We start from the raw sequence: 20,904 nt of genomic DNA on the forward strand, positions 1-20,904 counted from the left end.
ACATGCTTCCTGTCCAGCTGTCCTCCTTGTTCCAGAGGTCTCTTGTGCCATAACATTTCTGATGTGGAAAAATTAAAAGCTGTTTTATTTCCAAATTAGAAAATTTTCAAATGAATGCTTTCCAGTAAGCTAATGCGAGAGCGTTTTGCATTTAGTATTATTTTAACCCTTCTTTCATGTCCTCTCCCATTCCTGTGACAGTTGTCACTCTCTATGCCACCCTGGGTGAAGAGGCAGTGACCTATGGTCTCAACGAGTGTGGAGCATCATATCTGGTCACAAGTGTGGAACTCCTTGAGAGCAAACTTAAGGTAATTTGGTATCATCTTCACCTGCTATAAGCAACGCTACAGTTCAGTCAATACACTACTAAAAATTTCATTTCTCTTCTGTAGACAGCACTGCCACAAATCTCCTGTCTGAAACATATCATTTATGTGGACAAGAAGACAGTCAATAAATCAGAATACCCTGAAAACATGGAGATTCATAGTATGCAGGCAGTAAAAGAGCTGGGAGCCAAACCAGAAAACTGTAAGTGAATCACTTCCCAGAGGACTGACTAATCAAGCAGTGTTAGCAGTGAAATCAGACCTGATTTAAGAGGGATGTGTAGCAGAAACACCCCCTACCCAGAAAAGGGTGGCCTTTGTCACCAGCAAAGACAGTGGCAGGTTGCTAGTTCATCCTCCAGCTCCGTTTAAATAAACAAAAACTTTGTTTTATATCTTTTGTTCATGTATATCAGGATAAAACTTTGGTTTTAACTTCTAAACCATAACCAGAATAATTTAATACTTCATCTTTGTTTTAGGAAATTAAATAGAAACTGGTTTAATGTTTTATTTTCTGCTACTCTTACCTTTTATTTATCTTATTGTCACTATTTTTTCTAAGAAAAGAGGAGAAAGCATTTAAAGCTTTTTTGTTTCTTTTGCTTGGAAATTACCATTATCTTAACCAAGCTGTAGCTGAAAAGCACTTAAGGCTAGAGGAATACCAGTTATATTTATTCCTTGCTCCATTGGGCAGCCAGCAGTGACTGTAAGCATCTGCTTTAAGGAAGGAAAACCCAACCCTAATGATCTGTTCTCGTTACATCAGCAGTCTGTAATTAACCACATTTCTCCCTGGAATAAAGGAGGAAATAAACTGGCAAAGGAGCTTTGGGAAACACACATTCATCACAGCTGTTTATCTCTGATCAGCCTGAGGTGCTGACCAGCAATGACCCTAATGGAGTTTTTTTCTTGGGCTTAGTTTCTAAAAAAGCTGCTTCCTTGCAGACACTGTGAAAGCCATGAAAGCTGATGATTGTCATCCTAAGAATTAAGAGGACTAAAACAAAAATCAGAAGTCAAGTGTTCTAAGTTTACTGCTTTTCTACTAAACTGGCAGCTTACCTGAGGAAGGTTTATTTAAAAATAATAATTTTAAAAAAAAATGTGGAGGGAGTTAAAAGGGGTCTTACCTGTACAACCTTGGCTTTGAAAGACTGATGGATAGAAAAGCTGACTTGAAGCTTTTTGGGTGTTGGTTTTTTAGTTTTGTTTTTTTTTTACTCAACTTGCTGTTTATTATCAGTACTGTATTTCTCCCCTTTGCTGACTTTGATAGTTTTATTTGATCTTCAAAAGACTCCTTCTATGAAACTCAGTCAGCTATAAAACAAAATCACAAAAGTGTCACCCAGATTGTGTAGATGCTCAGATACTCATTGTTCCTTTCAAAATTGGCCTTCCCTCTCTTCCTCTTAAAACTAGATACCTACTCTCTCCAGCACTGACTGTGCAAAAACTTGCTGTTCTGGCTGTTGCAGTCCGCAACTCCAGGATCTTGTCCAGAGAAGCAGCAGGATTCTGGGGACCAGCATGAAACACCAACTGAGACGGGCTCGTGTTCATGAAACCATTTATTCAGCATGGGAACAGATTCAGGTCCAGAACAGAGAGCCCTGAACAGAGGCAGAGCAGGGGTTTTTGAGGGACAGAACTCTTAAGGGTTTCCACCCTTGAGGGTGGAGTTGAGGGTCAGGGGCCAGTAGAAGCACAGCAAGGGAGAAACCCCCCAGGGACTCAAACCCAATCAGAACATCTGGGTCGCCCTTCACAAGGGGTTTGGGGTGGGACAGTGTTAACTCCTTGTCTCCCTGAGGCACACTGCTACACTGGCCTTCAGTGAAGCACCCGTTTCACACTGATCACAAACATTTTCACACTGATTAATTACAGAAATAATATCTAGAAAGAAGATAAGAATAAATAACAGTTTTCCTCCTTTCATAGCAAACATTCTGCCCAGCAGACCTGTTCCTACAGACTTGGCTTTAGTAATGTACACCAGTGGCTCTACTGGGAGACCTAAAGGAGTGATGATGATGCATAAAAACTTAATAGCTGGAATGACAGGACAGTGTGAGAGAATACCTGGACTGGGGTAAGAAACACTGTTGTCTTTGGTGTACAGAGAGCTAAAACAACCTCCAAAAGTGTCACATTTATAGAGTCTGCAACTGGCATTTGGTTATCAAGTTTCTTCAGGTTATTGTAAGGCCACTACTCTTTAATTTATAAGAAATATGTCTTACGTGTGTGAACTTCCTTTGTTTGAAAAATAGCTATTATAGCTGTTCTCTCACATTCTGTTGCTTTTCCTATTATTATTACCCTTAGCTCTAAGTCTGTAATGGATTTTTGCACTTTTGAGTATCAGAGGATACCACTATATAAAAGAGTCCTTCTCTAGTACAACTTGGGAAATGTTTTTAGACATTTTCAGGAACGTGGAATCGATTTGGGAAGCATGTCAGAGCCTAGTACTTCACCCACCTGGAGACACCACTCTTGCTGCAGAATCTACTCAAGTACAGTTCACTGACGGAGCAGAAAAATAATAAATTATGTATTGACAACAGCAAAACCAAGTGAAAATTCACTCAGATTAATGTTTTGAGGAAGTTTTTTATGGAAGTATGTGTATTTGTCTCTGGATTCACAAAGGGTTCATTAGCTGAAATAAGCCCTGTTGCCAGACTGCTGTTGTGAGAGGATATAAACCCAGTTCTGGCTAGATGCTGAAAGATGCTGTTAAGCTCTAAGGTTCTTGCTGAGAAATCTCTGAGCAATTACATTCTGAAACCAGCCTCAGTTACTTCAGTAATCAGCTCTCTTTCTAGTAATGTAGCCTAGAAGAAGATGACAGACAGGGCTTTGTAAATCATTGGACATTTTTTTAAAGTATAGTTATTTCATCCTTAATTTCATAACTGGAATGAAACCTCCCACGAGGAAATAGCAGTAAAGGACTAAGGAATCAGAGTTTTCTAGAAAACAAGGCAAATCCTGTCATTTATATTGATTTCAGTAAGGGCAGATTTCCCCAATTTGTTTATATACTGTGGCTGAAATAACACCTGTCTTCTGTGCAGGAGAATAAGCTCACCTGTGATCCAGGTGAATCAAAAAGTAATAACTAAGCACACAATAAAATGTATAAATGGTATTTTCAGGCCACTTGTGACTCATGGTTAATTATTTTTTCTTTCCCAGACCCAAGGACACTTATATTGGTTATTTGCCTCTGGCCCACGTGTTAGAACTGACAGCGGAAGTTTCCTGCATCACTTACGGCTGCAGGATTGGTTACTCCTCTCCTCTCACTCTCTCAGATCAGGTGAGGGCTAGCAGAGCAAGGTGGGGAACAAACTTTAGCTTTGGCAGCCTGTTCTCTCCTTGCTTAGCTTCCTCCTTCAGTAAAGAAATGTTGATGTAGATGGCGCACTTTAGAAATGTAAATTTTTTCAGAAAATTATGCAAATTAACCTTCCTGGTGAAGAACAGTGATGGGTTGTACCATACAAATTTTATTAAAACCTTTGCTTTTATGATACTTAGCAAATCTAAAGCAATCCTAATGAATGCCTATAGCATTATCCACTAGATAACAGGGTAAGAACAGCTCTTAATAGATCAGCTGAACTGTTTAAAGTGATCTTAAATTTGGTGCAGATCTATTTAGACCTTTGCCTTTTTCCCTTTAACAATTCAGATAAATAAGAATAAATTCAGCCAGAATAGATACCTCTGTATGTTTTGCTTGTAGAGAGATTTGCATCAAGCAAAACAAGCTCCCAGAGAGGGAGGAGAAAGCTGTGACTTTTCTCTAAAAAATCCTTTTTCTGTTTCTCTGATTCTGCTGCATTTCTTCTTTATTTTTCTTTTTCTTCCTGGTTTTCTCAGCCTCCTTTGGACTGAATTCTTTTTGGGATCCTCTCTCGTGGGGAGCCCTGCTTATCTCAGTTCTCTAGTTTTGATGAAAACTCCCAAGCTCGTTAGAATCTTGTTTCTCATGTTTATTAGAAGGTCATCACAAAACTTGGCAGGTCTCTCCAGATTGGCTGCACAAGGTTAATTCTTTGTAATCTGGTACATTTCTTTCATCTGATAGTACAACAAGGCCTTGTGGCTCACTTCATGTCTGATGCACAAAATGACCCCAAACTACGCAGTTCTTTTATCTTTATACCTATTTTTACTCAATTAACAATAGACATGTATATTATTTTTCTTAATGACCCAATGACCCATCACCTCTGTGCTACACTGTGGCATTTTCTGTCCAATCACTTACTATTGCCCAAAAACCTCAAGGAGAAGAACATGAAGAAGAAAGAAGAAGAGACAAGGAACAACACCCTAAATCCTCCATCTTGTCTCCTGTTCTCTAAACTAACTTTTTCACCCAGTGACTTAAGAAAACTTTCTAATCTACACACACTTTTAGCTTTTTCTATCTAACTTTAACAGTTGTTTTCATGTATCACCATGAAAACATGCTCATGAATTTCATATTATATGAAATTCAGTGTTTTTCTGGATCTTAGAACTAAGTATCAGAAACGAGGGCACACACTCTGTATCCCAGACTCCAACAAAAGCAAGTACTAGAGGGAGGAAGTAAGAGAAAGATAAACAAAGTGAACTTGTAAAAGATTGAGTATTTTGGTTGAAATAGATTAATCATTACCCTTTCCATAACAATGGGGGGAAAATGACACAGGAACAGGGGAAGATATTTGAATGTATCTTCTCCTTTTGCTATGCTAGTCCTTTAATTTTGAAGCACTGTTTGGTTTTCAGCTTCATAAATTGACATTGTTTTCCTTATTACAGTCGAGTAAAATTAAGAAGGGAAGCAAAGGAGACTGTACTGTACTTAAGCCTACACTGATGGCAGCTGTGCCTGTAAGTATGCAGAAGCAGATATGTCCAGCAAAAAAGTGTTTTCTGTCTTTTTTATGCTAGAAAAATGTATTTACTAACATGTTTTTCTCTTCACATGTAAGTAACTGTCATAGGAAAAGAGCAAACACAGACATTCCACCTTTTGGCGGATTGAACTGAGTACTGATGCTGCAGATTAGCACAAGAGTCTGCCTGTAATAAAGCCAGATCCTTTTTGATCTAAACCTGTAAATGTTTCAGTAGTTACAAATGGTGTTTTACTGGCATACTGACACTACAATAGGACACAGTCACAGTCTGGAACTCCTTTTTGCACAGGGACAAACAGGGTGGTTGTGGTAAGAACACTTTAAGGATATGGACATTTGTCTCAGTCACAGACTTAGCAAGTCAAGGTAACACTGAGGTTGAGTCTCTCTTGCTGATCTCAAGGTTAGCAGGCCAGGCCTAGCATTCTCTCAGAGGAAAGAGCGATCACGAGACTAACTCCTATTGCTTATGCAGCTTACACCGCTCTGGGAGTGATCAGGCTCCTGCACTCCACACGGCTGTGGTGCTATCCAAAAACTCCACAAATGTTTGTTGTCCTGGTACCAAGGCTCTCCTCACATGTGCTGCCATCACAGCATCCTCCTGCTTTTAGGATCCTGTCAAATCTGTGGCTCATAAAACTGGTAGCACTAGATGGTGCCACATGGTGGTGGGGAGAGAGTAGGAAGATTTAGTCTAATTTGGTTGGATCTGCTTGTTCTGCAACATTTTAGAATAGCCAGGAGTTTTAAAATCTATTTAGTCACTTGCATTCTTTTATTTTATAAAATCATAAGCACATATAAAGGCTTGGTTGTCTTCTTAATAATTAACATAGTGACAACTAATACGTCTGAGAACTCCAACCTTTTGGAAAATATCCGTTTAAATTTATTTAATGGAGAGAAAGCACACAAATACTTCAAAACATTGGCTACTTTAAGTTTGTTTTGAAGCACAATCGTTAAACTTCTATTAAATATTCACCAGTCTGAGAAGTGTTTTAAGTTCTGTGTCTTTGGGTGACCATAAGCTTATTATTTTAATGGAAATTAATCTCTGGTCTGTGACAGAATTATGGTGGGGTTTTGTCAGATAATTAGAATTACTGCAATCATGTTGCTTTGAAAGTTTAAGAATTCTCTTGGAAAAGGAAATGGTGAAAAGAATTCTCCTAGTTCATTCCCTTGTACTTACCAATTGCTGTGAATAAAGTACAGTATCAGCATTCCCAAGCACAACACATCTTGAGGGGAATATACCAACCTTTAACAAAGATATTGAGTTAAACTTGAATTTAAAATTTTCTAAATCAGTTTGTCACAGTTTAAGTACAGGTTCAGGTGTGAATAGTTCCAAGCTGCAATGGTCTATGAATTGGCTCATTATTACATGTTAAAAGCATTGCACTTAAGCACTGCCTAACCGCTTGATGCAAAGATTTTCACTGTTATTATCCATTTTAAAGGAGGAATAATGAGGAGGGAGATTACTTATGACATGAGATTGAATTCACACATGCTGGTCTGTCCCACATGGTAATTTTCCTTTTATTAACACTTTGTAGGAAATAATGGACAGAATTTATAAAAATGTCATGAGTAAAGTACAAGAGATGAACTATATTCAGAGAACTCTGTTCAAGATAGGCTATGACTACAAATTGGAACAGATCAAGAGAGGATATGATGCACCTCTCTGTAACATGTAAGTAGCATTCATGGGCCAAGGGTGCCTTCTGGCTTGGGATCTGTTAGGACAGTCTAAAAGAATAATCCTCTGAGCTATCAGACCGTTCTCATCCAACAAGCAAATAACACCTAATGAGTAACTGAAGTAGTCCAAGTTCTTACTGGAAACAGGTATTTCAAAGTAATGACTAATCTTCCAAACAGCTGCCTGGTTCATTTTCATTGCACTGCTTTTTTTAAGTGATAAAACTGGAATGTTTGTTAAGCTACGGGAACTCTGCCTCCTTAAAGTGTTACACAAGAGGTAATGGGTTTGGATTAGCCCTGCTGTCTACTAAAATCTGGGAAAAAGTTAATTTTTAAGGCATTCCAGATAGGAAGTAAGGAAGGTTTGTGTCTTCTTGTAGGAGTGAGCTAAGTGAATAATTTTTAATGCTTGTTGTCTTCTTTCAAGACTACTGTTTAAAAAAGTAAAGGCCTTGCTAGGAGGGAATGTCCGTATGATGCTTTCTGGAGGAGCACCACTTTCACCTCAAACACAAAGATTCATGAACATCTGTTTCTGCTGTCCTGTTGGTCAAGGCTATGGACTGACAGAAACGTGTGGAGCCGGAACCATTACAGAAGGTAGTTAAAACATCTATGGAAATACGTAAGTTAAGAAATAGACACGTATGGGCATTTGGTGATTTTTAATTCTTTTAAAACAAGTCAAAATACATCTACAATACTACAGCTGTAGTTCTGCACTGAAGTAACTTGAGATAAGATGCACCATATTCATATTTCAAATAACAAAAAATATCTTGCTTTTCTTTCTTGTTCTCTCCCTAAGTTGCTGATTACAGCACTGGCAGAGTTGGAGCTCCTCTTATTTGTTGTGAAATAAAACTGAGAGACTGGCAAGAAGGTGAGAGTAGTAATAGTTTTGATTTCAGAGTAATTTAGCCTTGCTGGTATCTTTGCCTATCTGCTTACCTATGTGAGGCATATGAAGTAATTGCTTATCTTTTATCAAAGTCATCAGTTAGCATGCTTTAAATTCATGCTGTGGTTTCAAGGTATTTTCTTAGCAGAAGGATATATAAATTCAAGATAATTGCTTGGGACTGTGTTGTTTTCAGGGGGCTATACCAATAAAGACAAGCCTAATCCTAGAGGAGAAATTATAATTGGTGGACCCAACGTCTCCATGGGATATTTTAAAAATGAAGAGAAGACAACAGAAGAGTTTTCTGTTGATGAGAATGGCCAGAGATGGTTCTGTACAGGAGATATTGGGGAATTTCATCCAGATGGGTGTCTGCAGATCATAGGTGAGCTTCAGTTTTTGATACCTTAATATATTACAAGATATGGACTAACCATAATTATAAACATGTTATTCATACTGTTGGCTTTGCCTGGGCTAATCTACTTAAGGTTACCTATTTACAGAATTAGTGTAAAACACATTTCCAAAAGTTCTTATAGCTGAAGTAAAATTTTGGAAGTGATGCCATTTCCTGTGATATTATCATTATCTAAATTTAGCACTGGGCCTTTTAACAATAACTTTTGTATTAATTACAAAGCTTTAAAATAAGAGTCCTTTCCTACAAGCTATGTGACAAAAAGTGTAGTGCTATAACACTTTTTTACAGAAATCTTAAGTTTTGCAGCTATTAGCTCCTTTAAAATTTGTCTATTAAGATGTGATTAAGATCATAGCACAAAAGACAAAACACAGTAAGTATGGAAATGAATCTGTGGAAATGCTTACATTTAAATTAAACAGGGTTTTTTTTTTTCCCTTCCCCTGACTCCTAGATCGTAAGAAGGACTTGGTAAAGCTACAAGCAGGAGAATATGTATCTCTGGGCAAAGTAGAGGCAGCACTGAAGAACTGCCCATTGATTGACAATATCTGTGCTTATGCCAAAAGGTAAGAGCAGTATTAATTTAGAAATTCTGTTTAGAGTAAACATGAAGTACAGTCCCTGATCCGCTTCTCTGATCCAACTAGTTTTCTAAGTTTCCTTCTAATAACCCCCTCCATCAGAGTACTGGTTACAAACAGCATGTCTGAAGAAGCACAGGTTCCTAGGTTCCCTAAAAGCTGAAGAAATTACCTATTTTTCTGTTGGCATTTTTCCTATCCAGATATGCTTCTGTTCCACCCCATCCCTTCCCTAAGCAAGTATATATCATTATGTATCATTATATTTAGCATGTGTTTTAGCTGTCAGAATACCTGTAAAAAGTTAATCTGGACACTTTGCACCTGATCCAAAGCTTTCCAGTGGGTTTTGGAAATAGTCCAAATATCTTCCCCTCTCTCCCTACATGAGGGGGAGCTGCAGAGAAGTGGTTAAACCCCATGTCTAGCTGAGGAGCTAAACTGAGATGTGCATGAGTGAAATGACAGCAAAGCCTTATTTTGATCAAACCTGATGTTGTAAGCTACCTTAAAATATCTTCTTGATAAGCCATCACATGTGAAGACTTAATGCACAAGAAGGATTCTGTATGGTGGAATAACTTCAGTTCAGAAAGCCCTGCGTATTTGTGGGTCCAACAGCAGGTAATTTACACCCTGAAATTAAAGTCTTGACTGGACCTTTTTTCCTTCTCTTGCCACTCTGTGTAGTGACCAGTCCTATGTGATCAGTTTTGTGGTCCCTAACCAGAAGAAGCTGACAGCACTGGCTGAGCAGAAAGGCATCAGTGGAAGCTGGGTGGACATTTGTAACAATCCTACAATGGAAGCAGAAATACTGCGAGAGATTAAAGAAGTGGCAAACAAGAGTAAGTACCACAGCATATCCTGCTGGCCATGGGGGCTTATCCAGCAAAAACTGTCATTATCCTCACTGACTGCTCCTCCTTCTTCCAATTTCTCTGTATCTGCCAAAACTTAATCATTTATCAAGGCAAAGATCATATGAAATTGTTGCATATTATCCCTGGTATTTACATAATACTGGTTGAATTGATTACTATACTACTTGTAGTTTTTATGAAATATCTGAAGGTTTTTTCAGCTAAATTCGGGAGACAAGTTGCTTGTCTAATATGGTTAAAATAAAGTCCAAAAGAGGTGTTAATTGGAAGAAAAGTTGAAAGGCATTTGTTGGTAAGGAAACTGGTTCAACAAGAGATTTCAAAGCATTTTTCCCCATACAGCTTTGTTCCCTATAGCTTTTAACAGCCATGATCCTTGTGGCTGTAGAGGCTTAAAAGCCTGCTACTCCTTGCTGTGGTACTGAATGATCAGAAGTGTCATCAGTCCTTTACAGGACAAAAATATGAGTAAACTCAGTGGGGAAGAAAGTCTCTAAAGCACTTGGCACCTCATACAAGGAAGCGGTAAAAGCTGCACTTAAGCACATGCTAAGCACTTTCTCTTGAGCACAGAGGAGAATCTGCCTTTTGAAAATAAGAAAACAAGAATGAAAGGCACTATTGAGCCTTACCTTGAAAAAAATAAATCAATCCATATGTTTAAGGCTTGGGTTTAAACACTTGAATCCCTGGAGGTTTTTACGGTGAATTGGGCAGATTACTGTCCATATAGCTCTGTGTACTTAAACCCTTTGCTTATACATTCTTTCTGCCTTCTAGATAGTAATCTACTATTGAGATACAACTAATTTATGTGAAACTTTTTTCAAAACTATTTTAAAGAGGTGGTTCTCGTTCTTAGCAGAGCATGATGCACCTTCATCATGAGCAGGCACACACCTAAGTGAGAGGCAGCAGCACGTCTTGATAGCAGCTGAAGTTAGAAAGGCAGAGGAACTTCTGGGTTCCATTTCTGCTGCCCCCCAGAGGCTGTGTTGGAATTTAACTACAAGTCCATGTTTCTGGATCCCATTCCCAGCCTACCCAGGAGCTGGTAGCAAACTCCAGGCAGTACTGGGCACATGCAGCAGCTCCCTGTGCTGTTCTTTCTGCTTCTGCCCTTCCCCCTCAAGCAGTTCCATTTCTCCTCCCTTGCTTCTCCCTCTTGGGCTATTACCTGTGCAAGAGAGAGAAGCAGCCTTGGTTGCCATGAGGCTGTACGTGTGCCAAGCCACTGCTTCCAGCTGAAGGGAAAGTAAGTGGCTAATGTTATAAAACTAGAAAGAAGTCCCTTTGTTTTGAACTCTAAACAGACTTTTAGGAATAAAAAAATATAGGAAAGAAACATTCAGCTAGGGAAAGTGTACAAGTACTTCATTATAATTTAAATATGAAGCATGTCCAGCTAGTCTGAGTTAATCTAGTTACTCCATTCCTGTAACAAAGATACAACTGTAGATTTCAGTGTATGCTCTTGTGGCAGTAGTCTCAGAGCTTCAGGCTACTCAGTCATTTGTTTTAAGCTTTAGATTTTTCATTGCCACATCCAATATCGGCTCTAAAAACAGAGTGTTATTAGAGTACTTGTGTACTAAGCAGCACTCAGTGATGGCACAGGATGAAATTTTCCTGTGGCCCTTCTGTAAGGTTATTTCATTAAGTAGGACACCACTTAATCACTTAATCTGTGGACCAGATTTTTAGGGAGCATGAATTAGTATTTCATTTGGATTTGTAATCAAAGTCATGCTTTTCTTTGTTCTTGTTCTTGCAGTGAAATTAGAAAGATTTGAAATACCCATCAAGGTCCGGTTAAGCCCTGAACCATGGACCCCTGAGACTGGGTTGGTAACAGATGCTTTCAAGCTGAAAAGGAAAGAACTGAAAAACCATTACCTCAATGACATTGAAAGAATGTATGGAGGCAAATAAACAGCTCTGCTGACCAGGCAGCTGTTACATCCTTCTCATGCCTCAGTTTTGGATGTCTGTGTATACTGTAGATAACACACATTCAAAAAATACACCAGATGGATGACTGTTTCTATAATCTCTATCAAGTGAAACAGAGAATATCTTAGACTCCAAATTCTTAATTATTAGCAGATTGGACACTGATGGTCTTCATAGAGTTTCATGGGATCATCTCCAGTTTTGAGACAGACATCATTATGTGAAGCAGTGTGACCAGGTAATTTTATTGTTTCTCTAGCATATTCAGACTGCTTACAACTTCTCTTTGACTTGTGCTGAAGTCTGACCTGTATTTCACAGAGAAAAAAATAATGTAATTGTGATGATTTTTCTGTCATAATAAAACACTTTTATTAAGATACTTCCCTCTAGCAAGGAGGGAAAGGGAGTATCTAATGTCTACCTTTCTCCATTTAAAAACAAAGCCAAGACAACAGCAGTAGCCAAGAACTTGCTAGAGATCAGTAATAATGTACTGCTTGAGAATGAATTCTTCTCCATATCAGTATCTTGAACATTTACAGTGCCTACAAAAGAATAGAAAGTACACTTACTGAAATAAAGGTGAACTGAAAAGCTTTCTAAAAACAAGTTATAAGAAATTTCACTCAAGAGGATTGAATTATTTCAACTTCCAACTCACCAAATAGGTTTTTAATTGTCATTGCATTTTAATTCAAGAAGAGCTTTCCACTGGACACAGAGTATAAAAGAGAACAAAGACTTGCACTACTCTGGGTTGCTGGTGAGAAATCAGTGCCTGAATGCAGAACTTGAATCTGGCAAACAGCTGTGAAACTGATGGGCAGTGATCTCTAAACAGACTTGAAACTCAAAGAGCTTTGGTGGGTTTTTTTGAGAGGTAGCTGATGTTTTTAAGGCACTGATTCTCTAGACCTTCACATACACATGAGTATTGGTACAGGTTACTTGGACATAACTTTGAGGATCAGGTTTTAAGTATCTGCATTCCTTTATGGAAGGTATTTCTGTTCACCTTTTAACTATGGTAAGCATGACAAAGCAACCAGAAACCAACAAGAGTTTCCCTGTCTGGTCTTGTTTTACTTACAGACAAGTAGTCTGTCGCCAGGGAATCTTTGTTTCCTGGAAACATGTAAATAAGGACAAATCACTCTTTACAGAAGTTCATTATAAAAATGTTCTCTTATTAACTGGAAGTCATAGCTGTGAAGAAGGAGGAAAATATAATTTAATAATAGTCCATCATTTTGTGTGCCGAATCCTGTACTGTGTCTTTTGAATTGTAGCTGAGCTCCTGCCTCCCTGCCAGCTCTTCACACTTGAACCATAAGTGCTGTAAAAAGTAGAGCCTCTTGATACTGTTCTGCTTTGCACTTTCTTAATTGTTTTATATATGTTGCTTACATTTTGTACAGCTGTAGCCCTCAATTGCTCTATATTGCAAATTCATTTGAAAGTATTTATAGCTTTCAATAATATTTGTGTTGTGTATATGATGATTAAAAAACATTATTTCGTATTATCACTGTACAGAACGTAAAATATTGTGTACATTGCTTCTCTTGAACACATGAGCTAGCAATTTCAGGACAAGTTTTTCCTTTTCTGCATGTATATGCATTTGTATTTTCCAAAATAGACTTTGGTAAAAATAAATGATGGCTCTACACTCTTCAAGTAAACCATCCCTTCTCCTGAGGACCAACTTCACCATGTATAATTTTCTCTGGCTAGTCCAGAACAATGCCAGCTCACCTTCCAAGAACCCTGAGGGGAAAGAGAGAAAGAAAATCTGTTATATAAAGGCAACAGTATCCAGTCATGCATGGAACTACAAGAGTCACTTAAAGAAACAAGGAAATAGCTTTTCTAATTTTTTTTTTTAAGATACACAGTTGTTTTTTGACAACAGGAAATACTTCCTGTATTAGTAGCAACTTTTAAAGTTACGTGGTCCTGGAGCCATGTTACCAGTTTTTCCGTGTTTTAAAACTGGTCTCTATTAAATAGCCTTTAGTCTGCCTATTAGCATCACAGAGTGAAATAGATGTAAGAAAGATACTTACACTCAAGTCTGTCAGCAGGTTATAAGACTATTTTTTTTAATCCATGAATGTATTTATATGAAATGTATTTTATCTTCTGTGTCTTGATTGACTGAGGATTACTATTTTCAAAATATGTGTACATACATATACAATGTTAACATTTCAAAAGTGGAATGCAGCTTAAATGGTTCAACGAGTTTGTGTTTTGGAAGATATTTATGTTGCACAAGCTCTCTCATTCCTGTTCTGTGCCTCACATTCTGTTTGAAATTGAGCCTACCTTACAAAGACTGATCAAAAGCAGCAGCAATGAGTCGATACTTCAGTTAATAAAAACCAAACCTCCAGTGGGCCTGTTTTTTCTTGTAAGGAGTGAACTAGAGGTGGATGTACTGAAAGGACAATTTGCTACATCACCAGCTTTTCAAGTACCTTTGGAGAAGGGGAAAGATTACACCAGACTGCCTTCAAATACAGGAGTTGTTTGCAAATACCTTGCAGTTGGGCAAGAACTTTATCCTTCATTTTAATGAATTCTAAATTCTTTTCTTGACTGAGCTTATGGAGGAGAAACAGAATGAGCAAGAGTGTTTAATTCTTGCCATTAAAAAGAAGGAACTAGGATGCAGATGAAGAGATAGTAAATCATTTCAAAATCATTATGCAATAGTTACAGATGTTATAGATGCTGTTTATATTGTGCTGGGCTGAAAGGACATACACCATGGGACTGACATGTGAGGGAGAGGTTCATGAACTGCTGATGGTTCTGGAATGCTGGAAGTTCTTCAGAAAGCAGGTTTAAGAATTTTAAATCATCCTTTTAAGATTGAGGAAACAAATTCAAAGAGAAACAAAATCCAGTTTTGGCTTATCTGGTCTAAGATTATATGTAAGCCCCCCACCTCAAAAGCCAGTCTGTCTAGAGAAAGCCAGAGTGTAACTACCACAACAGGGGACTAGAAAGCTTCAGCTCTGAAGGAAGATTAAAGTGGTTTAGCTGGCCTGAGGAGGAATGGCACATGCCATGAGGTCACTAACCTGCAACTCCATGCACAGTTACCTTGACAAAGGCACAAAGAGCTGGCCTCAGGGAAAGAGGAAGAACAGGGTGTAAGTTAGCATGAAGCAAAATGGATGATTTGGTATTTTAAAAGAAACATAGTATTTTAAACCAGTTCCTTACTAAATACTGAACTAGTTGTCCAAGATCTTTGCCACTGAAAGTCTTCAGAGCCTTAGGGTCAATGACAGTTCAACAAAGCCTTTGGGGAATAGCCTTGGCACAGACCTGTGTGTGGGGCTGGGAGGGACTGGTCCTGCACATCTCATAACAGGAATGGTGCCTGTAACAAGCAGATGTCATTAAGTGGCTTGAAAGTGGGGGGAAAAAAAGAATCTAAACCGGGAGAGGAAGGAGTTACGCTGGAGCAGGTGAGGTGTGTTTAACCACCCCATGCAATCACAGTGCCCTTGACAACACTCGGAGCATAAACCTGCAGACCCCACAGAGCCTGCCAGCTCCCCCAGCACAAACTGCAATTCCCAGCACACTAACAGGCTAAAAAAGAAACAGAACACCAGTTCAGAATGAGGTCACTCATTTTCAGTAGCAAAACCAAAAAAAAACCCCAAAAAACAAAACCAAACCAAACAAAAAACCCCCATATCTACCACATCTCAGAACACTAGCTTCAAGTAACTGTTGTATTCTACCAATAAATTAGTGTTGTTCTGCAATTACATGCAAAAAAAGAAATTCTCATTATGTATTTGGTTTTGGTGTGTTGGAGTTTTTGTTTGTTCATACCTTGACTTTGTTTGGTTTTGGTTATTTTTGTTTGTGGTGGAGTTTCTTTTTGTTCATACTGAGCCTACCCAATGGCTGAGCTCTATTTACATGACAATAAAGCAATTTCCTTTTTGAAGGCTAAAATTTACACACTGAAAGCTTAAAAATAATAAATCTGCTGGTTTTTTGCATAAGATGGTATACAAAGGTCATCTACAAAATGCAATCAGCAAAACTTGCAGTTACTGGTTACAAGGAATTGCAGACAATACACAGAGTAAAATTCGGTGTGAACTTAACTGGATTAATAAAACACATTTCCAGTTAACTCAGTGCTGCTGCGAAGTATATTAGTGATTGCTTTATGATAGGAGTACATCAGCCATAGAGGACCATGGCTGACTTTATTAAATATACATTTGTACTCAGCCTGTCATTTTCACATAATTTGAATGAGTTCTGACAGAAATGGGGTAATGTTTGCACTATTGCTTTGCTACTGGGTGCTGTAATAGGTTGAATCTTGCTACATCTTTATTGGGAGAGACACGTTTGGTAGAAAATGAAATCCATTCTAGATTGATAAAATGTTCTAATGAAGCTGATTATCACAGGTAATTTATCCAAAATTGTCTTTGGTTGGAAGCATGTAGCCTTGACATTAGACTACAGTGCTAATTAATTCATGCTAATTAATTCAGATGAACAGAGCTCTGGCCACGGTGTCTGATCCTCATAGACTTCACCTGCACTTTTAAAGCAAAAGATAACTAAAGCACCAGAACAAACAAAAAATGAAACCAAAAATACACCACAAACTGTTGCGTGTTCCCCTTGTTCTCCCATTTTGAAACACCAATTACCTGGTTAGTGAACACTACCAGAGATGCCAGAGGTCCCTACGTTTGTTATACCTGCTTATTTCTGCATTTACCACACGTCTCCAAGTACAGAGGTTTGCCTGCCATCTCTATGCTATCTCTTATGTTATGAGCATCCAGCCCTTGAGCAGGAATGCTCATCACTCCAAAACATGACCTATCAATTAAAATGCTAAAGGAAGAAGGTGTCATATAAGTTTTATTTTTTTGAAACACAGAAAAGACACTTCAATTGAAAACAGTTCTGGACTACTTCTAACAGGTCAATTGAAATTATGTCTTCAGTCCACATATTGTACAAGCCCTGGGAGTTGTTTCTAGAGATTTTAATTGTTTTAAACAACAAGCTTAAACATTTCCTACCAGATATAAATTGGCCTATTACTTACGGTGCTCCCCCAGGGATTGAACATGAAGAAGGGATCACTGTTCTCTGTATTTTCCTGCCCTACTTTACTTTCTGCCTTTTGACTCGAAGCAAACACAATCTGTCCCAATGAGTACATTTCTGTGGCACTTAATCAGGGTCATTAAACCATGGGGCCCCTCTGCCCCATCTTCAAAATACCCCTGTCTCACCCCCCTACACAGTTTATGGAAATTATTTCCCAAAGCCTTTACCTTCATCCCAGAACATATCTGCTTCTTATGTAATGGGACAAGTCTCACCTTGGGGCTTTTTTTTTTCCTTGTTATTTTTAAAACCTGGATCTCAGCTCTGAACACTTGCAATAGCACAAGAACTGTATTGTTGTGAAGAGGGAAAGTGCACAGGTGGTGGCAGTGACTTCTTCAGGAGCTCTGCAAACAAACACTACACCTCCACTCAGGCTGAATTTTTAACGAGTCAGTCTGGATCAGTTTTAACCTACGTGCAGCTCATTCTGAACATTTACTGGCAAACAGTTTCCTTATTTTCAGAAGAAAGATGCTAAGAAAAGTTCATGCCAACAAAAAATGTACCATACAAAAGCAAACTAAAACGTGTGGGAACCTAATTAGATGGGAAAGATCATACCCTGAACAAAGTTCCTAACACGAAGAGAATAAACCTGAAGCCTTGGGGGGCAGGGTGGTGGATAAGGTCATCCCACCTTAGATTTACAAGGTCAAAGACCCCTGTCCTGGGAAGCGATTGGATACCAGTAACCCCGTGTATTGTTAAACCCACCACACCCCTGGGTCTTAGGAAGTTGGCCCTCGGACCATGGGGTCTCTCTGGAAACATTTTAATTTATCTTGGGCATCCCATCGTACTCGTCTCGGAATATTTGCCACGCTGCTCGGCAGGACCGGTCTCCGGATCGCAGAGAACGAACTGGGATAAGTGGCGCCCGAACAGGGACTTCTCATATTGGTAAGATCTCTTAGGGAATTCGGCTCTTCTGGGTGTTGGCAAATCGTTAGGACTCTGCTCTGCAATGAAGTATCAGGCCTGAAACACATGCGAGCAGCCATCAGAGGACGTCCCCAGCTGGCTCGGAGAACGCCTGCAGGGAATGCTGGTGAGCAATAAAAACCAGGGCTTTCCGCCCCTATCCGAACGGCGGGCTAAACCCCAGCCCACCCAGTTTGCTGCTTCGCAGGATGTAAATAAGACTTTCCTGATGAGAATGAGACGCTTATGGACGAGTTAAAGAACTTTTAGCAGTCCATGGGAAGGAGGTTAACAAACGCGGGCTCAAAGCTCTGCTAAAATGGGTATTGCGAAACTTTCCAGCTGTTTTAAACCCAAGCGGCGCCGCAGGAGATCTCTCAGACTGAAATATTTTCCGCGGTTTTCTGGGATACAGTGAGACTCGGATTATGTGACCTAGCGACATGGGGGGACCCTCAGGCCCCTCGCTTGTTGCCTGTTTTCTCCGTGATCCTAGAGACCCTAAAACCAAGGAAAGGCAGCGCGGATCCCAGTCCAAAACCATCCCTCCCGAGAGGCCCGGGGGCACCCCGTCCCCGCCGAGCGAGACCTTCCACCAGCCTGGGTCTGCTTCTGACCCTCCCAGCCCTGGGATAAGAACGCGAGAGCGAAAAAACGTCACGTACGCTGGAGCCCGTGCAATTCGCAACTCCAGTCGTTTCGTGCTCTCGTCCTTCAGACTGCCCTCGAGTGAATACGGAGCCTCGAGTGAAAAGGCCTCGGCGCCCGAAGGAAACATCGGCTCGCCCTGTTACTTCGCTCCTTCGTACTCCCTTTTGCTTTCTACACGTGGATCTAAAGATGGCGGTGACCAAGCTATCTCAGATCCTCGGTCCACCTCTCCTATCCCCCGGTTCCTCTGATGACCCATCCCCCTCCCGGGTCACTTGAAACGAAGCCAGCTAACGACTGCGCTCCTTCCCCGAGGCACGCTCCAGCCACCCTCTCACGTTTCCCCACCTCCGACCCCGCCTTTCCGGCCCCGTGCCGCCCCTGCCCGCCCCGCTCCTCCCCTTTGGGGCGGGCTGTGCTCCGCCTCTGCTCGCCCCTTCAGCCTCGGGCCGCGCTTCTCCTGGGGGCCCTGGATCTACGTCCACCGTCCTGCCGGGATCCAACATGGCGGCGCCCGTGTGGGCGCGCCGGTAGCGGTGGGCCCCGGCCGGTGAGGGGGCTGGCCGGATCCTGCCTTTCTGCGGCGCAGCTGCGTAGGAGCGGGGCCTGCCGCTCGGTGAGGGGCCGGGGCGGTCCTGGCCGGCGCGGCTGCCGTGGCTCCTGGCACTGAGTGGTTCTTCGACAGCTACCGAAAACCTTATTTCTCCCTCCTACAGCAGCAGGGTGGGAGGGTTCCCGACGCGGCTAGGTCCCGTTTAAACAGGCGGAGCGGGGCCGTGTTTCAGCCACCGTAGCCCGCGCTGACCACTCGCTTGTCCGTCTTGCGAGAGCCCCAGAGCCTTTGGTAAAAATCTCATACCTCGATGACTACCACTAGCACTGGTTTCTGTTAAAATTTGAAGTGCTAAAACATGTTCTTTTCGAATGTGCATTAGATTTCAGTATAGCACTGTAATACTTGAAAATCTTGATTTAACTTGATAACTTTTCCCTGTATAAAATTCACAGCATTTTTCTGAGTTGTTTTTACCCTCAAAAGAAAAGGAAATATTAAGGTCTTATTTTCCTCTTTCACAAATCTTACAGGTTTAGTTATGAGATTTTCAAGATCTAAAGTTGAGTTTTGTTCTCAGGAACTTAAAAATTGTGTGAATATATTATTCAAGCAAGGGAGCTGTTGGCCGTTACCAGCTTATCTGACAAATTAAAAAAATCGAAGAAAACCAGCCAAGGGTATAAATAAAGCTCTAAAAAAGGCTTAAAAGGTTATTGAAACATGAAAAAAATCCTGTAAAGAAAGCAAACATAGAGATTTTAATTTAATTTAGCAGAGAAATTGTTTGTACATTTAGATAACAGCTTGCAAGTTTCCTAGTTTGTTAATACTGTTAGTTATTGTCATAATGTTACCATTGTTACCATGCTTGTTAAATTTTATGTTAACAGTTTTTATGAATTCTTTAGGTATTTTGGAGAAGGGACCTCAACTCCATGCCTTTACTTTTCAATGGGACCCTGAGATATCTGATTCTCTGTTAATGTTGGAATGGGTTTTCCTGCCCAACCAGCCAGGGAAAACCATAACAACAAAGCCAGAGATGATGGCTCAGCTTATTATCAGAGTCAGATCACGCTTATTTTCCCTCACAGGGAAAGATTACTGTGTTTCTGCCCACAACTACTGCATATTTGGATTGGCTATTATAACAATCAGAATGCCTGCAAATTGCTCTTGAAAATTTTCCTGGGCAAACTTCAGTACATTATCTCAAGCATAAATTATTGCATTCTGCCCTTAACATAATTCGAAAACCACTAAGAAGTGATATGCCAGTAGATGCACTCACTGTCTGTACAGATGGCTCAAGGAAGTCCTATAAATCTAGTTTAACCTGGCAAAACCCTGTAACACGAGTGGGAATCTGATATCCAAATAATAGAAGTTTACATGTTCTTTTAGCAGTAAAATTCTAAGGCCTTTTCCACTAATACCTGGGGAAAGGGATATGCTTGTGTGTTCACAGATAAAAGACATCTCTAGATTCCAACAAAAATACCTGCAGCCTCTACAGGAACACCCAAGAAGATCAACAAGACAAACCCTAAGAAAAACCTGCAGAAAAGACACCTTGAGGCTTGCAGATAGCCTCCTCTTGCCTCCTATCCACTGCTGATTAATACTACCAAATTTTTAGCTCTCCAAGTATTATTTTTGATTTCTAAGTCCTATTCACAGTTTATTCCACCAGGACATGACTCCTATAGGACTCCTGCTTGCTGTATTCGTCCTGATCCTTGCCATACTCCTTGCTGAGGCTTGGTCCAGTGATTCCCCACTACAATTACCATCTGGGACATTTCTCATTGTAGGGGGACAGAGCATAACCTGGCATACCATCACACATTAA

The 20,904-nt window shown here is 40.1% G+C and overlaps 1 protein-coding gene across 8 annotated transcripts in view; it reads left to right on the forward strand.

The window, feature by feature from the left end:
* ACSL4 (acyl-CoA synthetase long chain family member 4) overlaps window positions 1-14,141 on the forward strand; it is a 43,551-nt gene extending 29,410 nt beyond the window's left edge. For all 8 annotated transcript variants that reach the window (XM_023926115.2, XM_023926116.2, XM_086850638.1 and 5 more), the window contains 12 exons: window positions 202-311; window positions 396-534; window positions 2,286-2,436; window positions 3,549-3,672; window positions 5,172-5,243; window positions 6,841-6,980; window positions 7,419-7,591; window positions 7,800-7,874; window positions 8,089-8,280; window positions 8,774-8,888; window positions 9,594-9,751; window positions 11,562-14,141. In XM_023926115.2, the coding sequence (XP_023781883.1) occupies window positions 202-311; window positions 396-534; window positions 2,286-2,436; window positions 3,549-3,672; window positions 5,172-5,243; window positions 6,841-6,980; window positions 7,419-7,591; window positions 7,800-7,874; window positions 8,089-8,280; window positions 8,774-8,888; window positions 9,594-9,751; window positions 11,562-11,719 (1,607 nt within the window). In that variant the 3' untranslated portion in view covers window positions 11,720-14,141. The remainder of the gene's footprint in view (window positions 1-201; window positions 312-395; window positions 535-2,285; window positions 2,437-3,548; window positions 3,673-5,171; window positions 5,244-6,840; window positions 6,981-7,418; window positions 7,592-7,799; window positions 7,875-8,088; window positions 8,281-8,773; window positions 8,889-9,593; window positions 9,752-11,561) is intronic.
* Window positions 14,142-20,904: the final 6,763 nt, after the last annotated feature.

This window comes from Cyanistes caeruleus, chromosome 14 (genome assembly GCF_971803275.1).
Source record: "Cyanistes caeruleus chromosome 14, bCyaCae1.hap1.1, whole genome shotgun sequence".
In the NCBI taxonomy this organism is placed as follows: domain Eukaryota; kingdom Metazoa; phylum Chordata; class Aves; order Passeriformes; family Paridae; genus Cyanistes; species Cyanistes caeruleus.